General features: G+C 41.8%; 1 protein-coding gene across 2 annotated transcripts in view; it reads left to right on the forward strand.

Moving 5' to 3' along the window:
- ASB3 (ankyrin repeat and SOCS box containing 3) overlaps window positions 1-12,222 on the forward strand; it is a 78,247-nt gene that overhangs the window by 46,459 nt on the left and 19,566 nt on the right. For both annotated transcript variants that reach the window (XM_063123830.1, XM_063123829.1), the window contains 2 exons: window positions 4,517-4,629; window positions 9,221-9,356. In XM_063123830.1, coding sequence (XP_062979900.1) covers window positions 4,517-4,629; window positions 9,221-9,356 — 249 coding nt within the window. The remainder of the gene's footprint in view (window positions 1-4,516; window positions 4,630-9,220; window positions 9,357-12,222) is intronic.

The following is a 12,222-nucleotide window of genomic DNA, read 5'->3' on the forward strand; positions in this document are numbered from 1 at the left end:
TTTCAAAACATATAATAGTATAATTAATGGAGTAGTTAGGAGGGCATTACCCACAATCTCTTTCACATTATTCATCACAACTTTCTCAATGTTTGTGAAATTTTGTGCCACCAGACATGGATAGAATCGACTTGATTCTTACCATATCTCCAGCGGTGTCATGTGGCATTTTTTTAATTCTTTGGGGATTTATGTGGGAGGATAGCACCTTTGATATAAAAATCTAGGAAATTCTCACTGCTGGATTTTATGTAGGCATAGACAGAATGTGTTTAAGGCCATTTCTACATATTTCATATGAGTTGTATGCAAGAGACGGCTTTCATCTTGTCTGCTGTCCGTAGATAAGATCTTGAGCTGTTGATGAAGTAGCAGGAAATGACTGAAGCGATGCTGATGCTCCCAAAGCTGCCTTCGCTGAAGGAGAAGCGGCACTACAATTACTGCATTGTTTGTATGTGCTAGAGATGGGAACTGTGATGTGCAGCTAAGAGAGATAAGCTAAAAATGCATATCTATGGTTTTGTGGTTCCCTTCTTTCCACTATTAAATGTCACAACTGCAAATATGCTGTGATTGCACCACTTACAGTTTTTCTCTCTCCCCCCAAATGGGGGCTTTAACAAGCTGAGAGTCAGAGGAGGATGAGCTAGCTCAGTCTGGATCTGCTATATCACCAGCTGGGGGACTGGCCTGGGTTCTTGATACTGCAACTGAGGCTCAGGAGCCTGAAGAACCCAAAACTGGCATACCTTCTCCCAAGTCAAGTGCCTCCTGCCCCACTGCAGATGCCCAGCAGTGCAGAGGGCATATTTGGCAGGAGCAGTGATGTAGTAGTAACTTTTGAAGTGCAGGTACTCATCATGACAGTCACTATAACCACACCCCTAAGGAGAGTCCAGAAATACAGGCATATCACCAAACCAGTTCTAGCATTTTTCATCTTCACCGAAACCAGATCTTTCTTCAACCAGCACCCCCTCCCAAATACTTTGCATGACAGCAGGGAGAGCTCACAACTCCATATTATTTCTGGAAAGTGCCACTAACCCCCTCCCTCCCCAGCTGTTGTGAGGATTGTAGTGAAGTTCAGAGAAACAGGGAAGCCTTGAGGGCAGGGATGACATCATTGTCCGTGCCAATCAAAAAGTCCTGGTGCTTCAGCCCTGTGAGTTCTGGCTCCATTACAACACTGGGCAGAGAAGGCCACAAAAAAGAGAAGCACTCACCTTCAGGCCAGCGGGTTGGCCTTTTAAGGATTCCCACTCCTTTCGTCAGAGGGGTAGAACTTAGAAGGGGCAGAACTGGATGGAACTTTCCATGGTTCTGCCTTGATTCTACTATAGATTGTTCAGAGCAATGGGTAAAAACCTTTACAGATATCTGGATGAGACGAAGACTAGGCCTAGTGATCTTTGAACACCTGTAGATGCATTATATTGGGATAGTTATCCCCATGGAGCTCCATTTCCATAGCTTCACATGAAAACCTTTTATTCTCAGGAGCTTTTCCGGAGTTGTTTCTAAAGACAGACTTGTTTTTAAAGACAGAGTTGCTATCATAAAGCTCATAAGTGCTTGGCAATTTGGTTTCTCTGGTATTATCTATCTCTGCTGAGAGGTTTGAGAAGTGGCATGGGTCCGCTTCCCATATTGCTTTGGATTTAAGAAAAAGCGTAGCTGCCTTTGAGCATTTCTAGTTTGTATGTTCATAATGGATACCCCAATATATTAGGATCGTCTCCTTTCACTGCCATTTGTGACACACAACACAGCTGTTACTACTTTCCTTTCAAGCTGAGATTGGCAGTGCTAGCAATTGTGTTGATGCCAGTACTGGCTGGTCAATGAAGCTACTTAACTATGAAACTGTTTAGATATGCTGCCATGACGAAACTGATGTCCCCCACCTCACTTTGCTGTGGGGAGATGTAAATGGAATGGGAGATCCTGCAGTTATTTCTAAATGGGATTTCCCCATACTATATAAAAGCTGGCAATTTCCAGAGAGGTAGCAATGTTAGTTGTAGCAGCCACCGCCGCCAATATGATATATGCCATCGTCTGCTAGCAATGCCCTAATGCATTCTACATAGGACAAACAAGCCAGCCTCTGCACAAAAGCCATAAATCAGGCATCAAAAATGGCAATATTGATAAACTCGTGGGCGAACACTTCTAGCCTCCCAAGAGACTCTGCCACTGACCTTGAAGTGGCCATTCTTGCACAAAGAAGCTTCAAAGGGAGATTAGAAAGAGAGACTGCAGAGTTACAATTCATTTAGATGTTAATTCTATCTCCCGCGGCTTGAATCAGGACAAAGGTCCCCCCCCCACTGTATATGTTAATTGGCATAGCCTATGGCGTGAGGTTTATGCTATCAGCAGCAGCTGTTTTGTGGATAGTCACTATGAATAATATGATTAATAATAAATGATATTAAATTAAAAAAATTAATATGACACGGGTTAAAAACTTGCAGATCCAGACTAGTCATCTGAAATGAAATGAACTTTGCTTCATTTCAGAGAAGTTTGCTTATGAAACCAGGTTGGTGTTACGTATTATGAAGAAAACGTGAGGCTCCCAACCCCGTTCGCTCTTGTGATGTTTAATGTGGAGGATGGAATGGCTTTGGCAGGGGAGAATTGGTGGGTGGGAGCTATCTGTCTGCCTGTTCTCCTTTGCAAATCCTAGCAGGATCTATCAAATCATCCCCCTCCCCTCCAATGGGTGTGAAATTGAAAGTAAACCCAACTGGGGAGGAAACTGCCTTGGTAATGGAAGATTTTCAGAGCAGAATTTTTGGATGTGTTTAAGCATCCCTCCACTGCAAGTGCCTCACATTTGCTTTATCTTGGTGAATGTCTATGCATTTTGACAACATGAGTTCATCCCAATAAAGGGCCATTTCAGATATAACAGAAAACCAAGGTTTCCTTGTATGCTCGCAAGCCTTGGGCTTTTCCACTTGGCCTTTGCTCTTGCATGGCAGCCAGGAAGAGATCACAGTGGTTTGCTTCTTCTTTTAAATTACCCACAGTCCTGTTATGCTTGAACTTTAGGAACTGTGATTTGTTTGGATTGATGGGTTGTTAGAACAAGCAAGGATCTGAAACTACAGTTTGATCCCAGCTTGTTTTAACAAACCGCAGTCAAAGGAAACTGTAGATGATCAGGATGATCAGGGGTCTGGAAACAAAGCCCTATGAAGAGAGACTGAAAGAACTGGGCATGTTTAGCCTGGAGAAGAGAAGATTGAAGGGAGACATGATAGCACTCTTCAAATACTTAAAAGGTTGTCACACAGAGGAGGGCCAGGATCTCTTCTCGATCCTCCCAGAGTGCAGGACACGGAATAATGGACTCAAGTTAAAGGAAGCCAGATTCCATCTGGATATCAGGAAAAACTTCCTGACTGTTAGAGCAGTGCAACAATGGAATCAGTTACCTAGGGAGGTTGTGGGCTCTCCCACATTAGAGGCCTTCAAGAGGCAGCTGGACAAGCATCTGTCGGGGATGCTTTAGGGTGGATTCTTGCATTGAGCAGGGGGTTGGACTCAATGGCCTTGTAGGCCCCTTCCAACTCTGCTATTCTATGATTCTATGATTCTGTGATCCCATAGTTTTGACTTAGGGCCTGTTTAGACAACACGCTAAGCCATGGTTAGGCTGCTAAACCTTTTGCAGCAAGTGGTTAGTGAGTGTGTTTAAACCGTGGTTATGTAGCCACTATGGTTAGGAATGGTTCACATGACACACTGGGCCTGTTCAGACCACACACTAAGCCATGGTTAGGCCGCTGACCCTTTTGCAGCAAGTAGTTAGTGAGCATGTTAATTTTTTTTAAAACTGTGTTATGGAGGCTCCATGGATAGGAATGGTTCACACAAAGCACTAAAGCCATAATGTTTTGCTCAAAACGCTTAACCATCCTGGTTTAGCATGTTGTCGAGGCAGGGCCATAGTGGGGAATTGTAGTTTATTTAACAGTGGAAGTAAAAGTTTCTGGTCTCTTCCTTGTGAGTATGCAAGAGGAGGACAGGAAAAGGGAAACATGGGAGCCCAAAGTTCCTGCACAGAATGGGGAAATATGGTTATCTGTTATATCTGAACTGGTCCAGTCTGTGGGACTGTTGTCAGCTGGTGGCTGCTGGTTTTGACAGGCCTCAACTTGCTGGAGAAAAATTCTGGAGTGTGGGGTGTTTTTTTTTTGACCTTCCCTCGGAAGATCACATAACCAGACATGTACCTACTATGAGTCTTATGTTCTTAAAATACATTTATCATTGGCCGTATTTCAACTTATAAATCTTTTACCTCCAAAGCAGGCGTCTCTTGGGAATTCATTTAGTTCTTTTATGCACAGCAGTAGAGGGTTGTGCTTGTATAATACTGCACGGCCACTTAGAGAATTAATTCTGACTTTGGTAGTGGATGAGAAACTACATTCTGATGATTGTGGTGATTAAGATGAATTTATGATAATAATGGTTTTTAACCTTCCGTTTGAAGCTGTTGAAAATGGACATATTGATGTGATAAAGCTTCTCCTCCAACATGGAGCAAATATTAATGGGCCCCACTGTTGGTCTGAATGGAATTCTTTGCATCAGGCTGCTTATCAGGTAATTTATAAATCCATAATTTCATTTCCATATAAATAAAGTTTGACTCTTTCCCCCCTCCCCAAATGACAGCTTTGTATAGTCTTTGCATGCCGTTCCTTTCTCTGATTTATGACAACCTAGTGCAGAAAAGTCAGTCTAAATGCAAATGATCATTCTGAATAAGGCAGGAACTGCAGTGAGTGTTAAACAGTGGAGATTTTAAACAGAGAAAAGTATTACACACATTTAAGAAATGCTCAGACATAACAGGGGTAATAAATCTGTTACTGGACATTAATTTACTTGAAATAATTGTTTTGTCCCAGTACACTGGGACCCTCAAACAGCAGGCAGAGATTTCTGAAATTAAAAGGTAAGCACCAGCTGGAGATGTGGAAGACCTGGATGGGCTACTGTGCAATCACGGTCTTCTAGAATCCTGGCTAGGTTTATTTATTTATTACATTTTCATTTATATACCCCGCCCCCCCCGCCCCCATAGCTAGAGCTCTCTGGGCGGTTTACAGAAATTCTAAAATTGAGATAAAAACGAGTATACAAAATTTAAAATTCTAGAACGCAGAACATATATACATAAAGCATTAAAAACCATGAAAAATAAACATGTGGGTGATTAAGATGTGCTGCCATATGCCTGGGCAAAGAGGAAAGTCTTAACCTGGCGCCGGAAAGATAGCAGTGTTGGTGCCAGGTGAGCCTCGTCAGGGAGATCATTCCATAGTCTGGGGGCCACCACCAAAAAGGCTAGGTTCATAGAACTGATCCATCATAAGCACCAGAATTATGAAACTGAAAAGATCTATTTAAATGTTTTAATAAGCCTATTGTATCAGTTGATCAAAACAGTGTTTGTATTTTTATTCTTCCTGTAACACTGGTTATGGGGCTTCCCCGTTGAGGTGATGCATTACTTACAGTGTTTAATAATTCTGACCTATTCTCAGCAATGCTTCTGGTACATTTATATTCCTATCACAAATGCATAAAGTGGACTCAAGTCCGTGAAAAGTTATACTACTGTTACTCTTTAAGGCGCCTCAAGGCTTTGTTGCATTTTTGGGAGGTAAGTCCCATTGAAATTAATGGCCTGGACCCAGAGATGTCTTGTGTGAGTAGAAAAGGATTTTTCATTTGTTCAAGGATGCTCCCCAAACGTCTCTGATTTCCCCATTCTTCTGCATCCCCCCTGTGCACCATTCCACGGGGCCATCGATCCTCAGGACGACAGAGAGCCCAGGAGCTAGGGAGGAGCTAGGAAAACCCTGTTGCGTAAATGGAGCTCCCAGTGGGAGCTGATAACAGGCCTCACACACCAGGCCTTGTCGCACACGAACCCTCCTCAAGCTAAGCGCCACTACTTGAACAACCTGAGGGTAGGGTAAAACACAACCTTTCCCTCACATGAGAGGGTAAAGGCTAGAATCTGAAAAGGTTTTACTGTGTATGTAATAAGCTGAAGGTTATATAGAAGTCGTTTATGATAGTAACTGTAGAACAGGTGATAAAGCCAAGCAGACATGTGGTTTGAGGTAACAATTTTTTATTTATTTATTTATTACATTTTTATACCGCCCAATAGCCAAAGCTCACAAAAATTAAAACCATAAAGAGCATAAAAACAACCAACAATCTAAAAACACAAATACAAAATTCAATATAAAAAGCACAACCAGGATAAAACCACACAGCAAAATTTGATATAGGTTAAAATATGGAATTAAAACAGCAAAGTTTAAATTAAAGTTAAATTAGGTGTTAAAATACTGAGAAAATAAAAAGGGTCTTCAGCTGGTGATGGAAGGAGTACACTGTAAGCGCCAAGCAAACCTCTCTGGGAAGCTCGTTCCACAGCCGGGGTGCCACAGCAGAGAAAGCCCTCCTCCTGTTATTTTTGTTTAACAGACCTTAGTTAGTTCAAATTCTAGTTAACCTGCTTAATCTACTAGTTTTAATAGTAGCAACAGTAATCTTAAATCTCTTAAAATCTTATCTCCTTTCACTCTCCACACCACTGACAACCCTAACTGACACTCCCAACTCACTAACCAATTAACTCCCAAGCTCTAGACTTCCCCATTTATACTCCTCCCCCCTTTCACAGCATCATCAGCCACGCCCACTCAGTCCAACATTCTGCACTCACTAGACATACAAAGGCAGACATACCTAAGGGAACAGAACTGTGAGGGTAATGCCACACTTCCTTTGAAACTGGATGCAATAGAGAGTCATCATGACTAGTAGCCATTGATAACCTTATCCTCCATTTCTAACCTGCCATATTCTTTTAAACTCAAGGCAGGTAAGAACTATTTGCCATAAAATATGTTAAACATATTGCCTGTTTTGATAAAAATTGCCCCCTTAAGCATGTTCTACCTTTAAAGGTAGCCTAAAAGTCATTTTTATATATTCCATATTTACATATATATATATGTAATAAATATGTATTACATATATATATGTAATAATACCCTAATAAATAGGTAACTATGGAATACAAAACTAAAATAACTCTGAATTTATTCCTAATTTCCTAAATGCCAGCTTACATTAAAAAAGAAGAAGTTTGTATTCTATCCAGAAAGCACCTAGGCTCTGAGCCAATTCAAGCATTGACAAAACAAAACGGGTATTGTCCTCACAGGGAGAACGAAGACCTTTCTGTTTAAATGCTCTCATCCCACACTAAAAACTCCCTGTGTGCGGCAAGCAAGCTCTTCAAGCAGACTGGTCTAACCGCTTCTTTATGACAGGAGGAGCGTTCAGAGATGCAGTCTCCCATCTGCATTCTCTTTGTGATTCTTTAAATTTAATCTTAGAACAGCGATGGGGATTCTCATGAGCCAGACTGGATTTCCTCCATTTTTCTTATGGGATTGTAGAGTTGGTACAGAGCCAGCAATCGCCATACTGTGACTGGGCACTCTATGCCAAAAGCATTCCCGTCAGATGATCATCAGGCCTTTTCATATTAAAACCTAAAGGATCCTCTAACCTTCATATCAGCCAGTTTAGCTGGGGAGGTGCCATGATGGTTAGGCAAAATTTCCAGTGTCTTACGCTACAGCTGGGAATATTTGTTTACTACTTGTCTTTCCTTTAGAGCAGGGGTTTTGAACCTATTTGGGCCTGAGGGAAGGGCTCCCACACAACCACCACTGTAATTTAAGAACTTGCTATTAGTAGTTAGGGTCAGATAATGTTTCTCTTGGGCCCATAACCCCTCCACCCAAGCTTTGATTTGTTCCAACCCCTGTGATATTTTCACTTCTAGCAGCAAACTCCATAGCATCAAGTCAGTCCTGTTTCTTCAGACACCTTGATACTTAGCTGACGTAGGGCCTAATGGTAGCCATCTACGATGGACAGTTCTTGGCTGATGTAGGGCCTAATGGTAGCCAGGTGAGATGGAGATTGTTACTCCCTTAGTTTTCATGGGACTTTCAGGTTTGAAACCCATTTTGCAAACTAGCCTTCCATCTGAGCACAAGATTCTGTTACAAGAAACACAGGGTTGCCACCCAGCCCTGTTTCAGTTTCCCTTCCGGCTGCATAACGTTGAGCACAGCTCTGCCTTTGATCAGCTGTGTGCATTCCCTATGAGAGCTGTACATCACTGTCAGGGGCTGGCAATGTGTGCAATGGAGTATGTTGCACTAGAGCAGAGGTGCAGAACCTCGGTCTCGGGGGCCAAGTTCAAGTCCACCTGGGGTCCCAATCCAGCCTCTAGCATTCTCCAGATGACCACGCCCCTTCCCCAGGCCCTACTCCATTTCCACCAGTCGCCAATCATTGACTGTAGCTTCCTGGTCTTAACTCAACCTCATTGGGACCTCTCTTTTCCTGTCATTTTCCTCTTTACAATTTACTTAGAACCTCTATTCCCCCAATCCTTATTTTCTTTTCTGTCCTCAGAATCTCTCCTCACAATATCTCTCTGCTTTTACACTCTTCCCTCAAAATCTTCCCACAGTGGCTCATCAGGGTCAAAAAGGGTTGAGATGTTGGCATTTCACAAGAGGACTGCAGTCATACTTCATACTATTCCCCCTCCTGTGAATATGATCTGATGAATCTCAGCAGTTAAAATAGAGTGAAAATATCACCTAAAAATACCTTACAATTCTGTGGCATACTACATCCTCTCCCTTACCTAAGATGACAAACTGTTTTCCAAAAGATGCTGTACAATTGGAGAAATGTTACTATGAAGTAAATCCCATGTAAGTCTATGGGAAAAACCACACACCAGACAATACCTGCCAAACTGGTGGTGGGCTCTCATCAAAATTTAAGCTCAAATAAATAAGCAATTCCTTTCTTTTTCTACCTCAAAATTGGCACGGACCATTTTCAAACTCACCTTTCCTAAACTGCCATGTTTCAGATCAATCTGTTGAGGAAAGGTGAGTTTCCTCTGTCTAAACCACAGAACCTCCTTTCCTGATTTCTGGTTATAGCAGCGAAATGTGATTCCGCCAGCTCACCCTTAACTACAATGGCCCTATAATAAATGCAGAGATCTTGAGTGAATAAAAACATAGTGAAATGCCAGTTTCACAACAGGCTCTTTCTTTCCTTTCAGGGATATCCTGAGATACTGAAATTACTCCTTGACAATGGCGCTGACATAGAATCATTGGACGACTTTCGAGTCACACCTTTATTTATTGCTGTACAATATGGAAAGGTGGAATGTGTAAGGGTACTTCTGTCATACGGTAAGTCTTTTAGCTATAATCTTCAAGTGGATTTCATTGGTGGGAGCTGGGGATGAATTACGGTAGTGCTCTTGCTTCGTCTTGAAAGTATCCTGATCTAGCTACTGACTGAGTGGCGGGTTAGATGGGTTTGACGGTTTAGGGAGCTTGATCTGCTATTTACCCACCTCCAGTTGCATGATGGGGCCAAATAGTGTGTCTCTATCGGGGTGTTGAACCTTTTTCAGTCCGAGGGCCGAATTCCATTTCAGGGAAGCTCTCGTGGTGTGTGAGGCTGAAGGCAAAAGGGACCAAAATACCAGCATATTGCAGCTTAAAGCTCTTGTTGCCAGTAACTAAGCCTTGGGAGAGGCATTTCAACCTGTGCTATTGATGGTTGGGGAACGGGGGTGGGGTTAGGGGAGGGTGGATGGCCATCTGTGGAACACTGGAGGACCCAGATTTGGCCCTTTGGACGGAGGTTCTGCATGACTGGTCTATGGTCTGTTTTACTTGGCGTGAGCCATCTTTCCCAACCTGCTGCACATAACACTACCATCATGGGGAGTGATTATCCACTGTGGAACCGGCGGCCGTGCCTGAGTTCCCAGCCATTGATCAATATCCCAGGCTTTGCAAGCAATTGAATTCCTCCAAACTTTGGAAAGATGCAAACATGTGGGACATACATACTTCCTTCTTTTTCTTTCTTTTATTTATAATTCTTTAAAAATACTTTAAACCCCCATAATTCATGTTTTTAGATTTTTTTTCTTATCCATGTACACAAGGACCTGTCTGTGTGAACAGTATTAAGGTAGTACCATATGTGGAAGTGGGTAAACATTTCAGGACATACGTGGCACACACACACAAATTTCCAATTTATAGGTGGAGATAAAATTTATTATTTAGAGGAATCATCTTCAGTCAGGCTGTTGTTCTGAGCAAGGTTTATTAAAACCTTCACTTGAAGTAACCAAAAAAACTCTGGGCAAGAACACAAAACTGCCATTGTATTATATTATTACAAAAGAGAGTTTGGCTCAGCTTACCTCCATCCTTCAAGTGGTTGGAAGTCCGGAGTGTGCGTGTGTGGACTTTTCAGAGTTGGTTTCTTTGTAAAGAAAGAACTAGGTATGTTTTGTCAAATCCATAAACTAGGGTGACCATATGAAAAGGAGGACAGGGCTCCTGTATCTTTAACAGTTGCATAGAAAAGGGAATTTCAGCAGGTGTCATTTGTATATATGGAGAACCTGATGAATTTCCCTCTTCATTACAACAGTTAAAGCTGCAGGAGCTATACTAGAGTGACCAGATTTAAAAGAGGGCAGGGCACCTGCAGCTTTAACTGGTGTGATGAAGAGGAAATTTCACCAGGTTCTCCATATATACAAATGATATCTGCTGAAATTTGTTAAAGATACAGGAGCCCTGTCCTCCTTTTCATATGGTCACCCTACCATAAACATATCCACACTAGCAAGGCACATAGGAAGCAAGTTCAGACAGCATCACCACCAATCCTGGCCATGGTGATCCACGCTCCGGTAACCTCCATGTTGGATTACTGTATTATGTTATACACAGGGCTGCCCTTGAAAATGAGTCGGAAGCTTTAAACAGTTCAGAATTCTGCTGCTAGGATTCTGACAAGTTCATCTAAATGAAGGCATATTGCACCAATTACTTTGATTCCCTATTCTGAGCCCAATTGTAGCTGCTGTTGATGATACTTAAAGCTCTGAATAGTTTAGGGTCCAAATATGTGAAGGAATCCTTTCTCCCGTACCACCCAGCCTGTGCATTAAGATCTCAAGAGGAGGTCTCTGACGTGCCTGCTTTTGAGTCATGCCCTCCCCAGCTTTCACCTTTTAAAACTGAAAAACCCATCAGGACATTTGCCTCGACTTTGGTTCAGTTATCCTCACTTGGCACACAAAGTTTCAGTCCTTTTACTCTGGGTCGAAGGAGTCTCCCAATATGATTGATTGGTTTCCTCTACCCAGTGCAGGAGAAGTAATGAGGAAATAGGCTTTTAAAACTTTGTAGTGTAATAAGACAAACCAACACGTGGGATTTGTATTTGTAATAAAGCAAATAATAATTATTAAACACAATTTTTAAAATATTATTGTTAAGCAATTTATACTTGGTCCTAACCTACCTACCTGTTCTTCCCCTTCTAAATCCTGTTTCCCCAAAACCCCACTCACTAGATGTACGCGTGTGTTTAACTTTAAAAACCTCAGAATCCTCACATTCACATGCCCCTCCCACCTTTCACTGGCTCGCTAACATATTAACCCTAACTTACCTGGATAACTTTTTACAATTCAAACACATGCATTTATAATACCTGGCATATGTTACAAGGTCCCTTTCTGAGTAACCATCGTTGGGAGAGATGTATTATGCTTCTACAAAAGAGAGGGCCTTCTTTGTGGTGGAACACTGACTTTGGAATGCCTTCACAAAGGACATATGGTTGTCACCGACTCTATACTCTTTCCAACACCAGATTAAAATGTTTCTGTTTGCCCAGGCATTTAAAAAGAATTTTAATATCTTGAAGTTCTTGAGATTTTAAAATTAAATTCATTTTCAATCTGAATTGATTTTAGGATTGAGCATTGGTTTTCATGCCTCTTGTTATTCAAATCTTTATTGCTGTATTGTTTTGTTTTTATATTACGTATACTGTTCTGTTCCTTGATGGCGACGTATAGAAATCTGTAAAATGCATAAATAAGTAAACAAACAATCTTTCATTGCATGCCCAAAGATTTGCAGCACTGTCCCCCCTCCTACAATGCATCCCTGCATTAGCCCACTCCAGCTAAAATGTATGTCTTTTCAATTCTTCTCAATTCATAGATTTAAA

This window comes from Elgaria multicarinata, chromosome 4 (genome assembly GCF_023053635.1).
Source record: "Elgaria multicarinata webbii isolate HBS135686 ecotype San Diego chromosome 4, rElgMul1.1.pri, whole genome shotgun sequence".
NCBI lineage: Eukaryota > Metazoa > Chordata > Lepidosauria > Squamata > Anguidae > Elgaria > Elgaria multicarinata.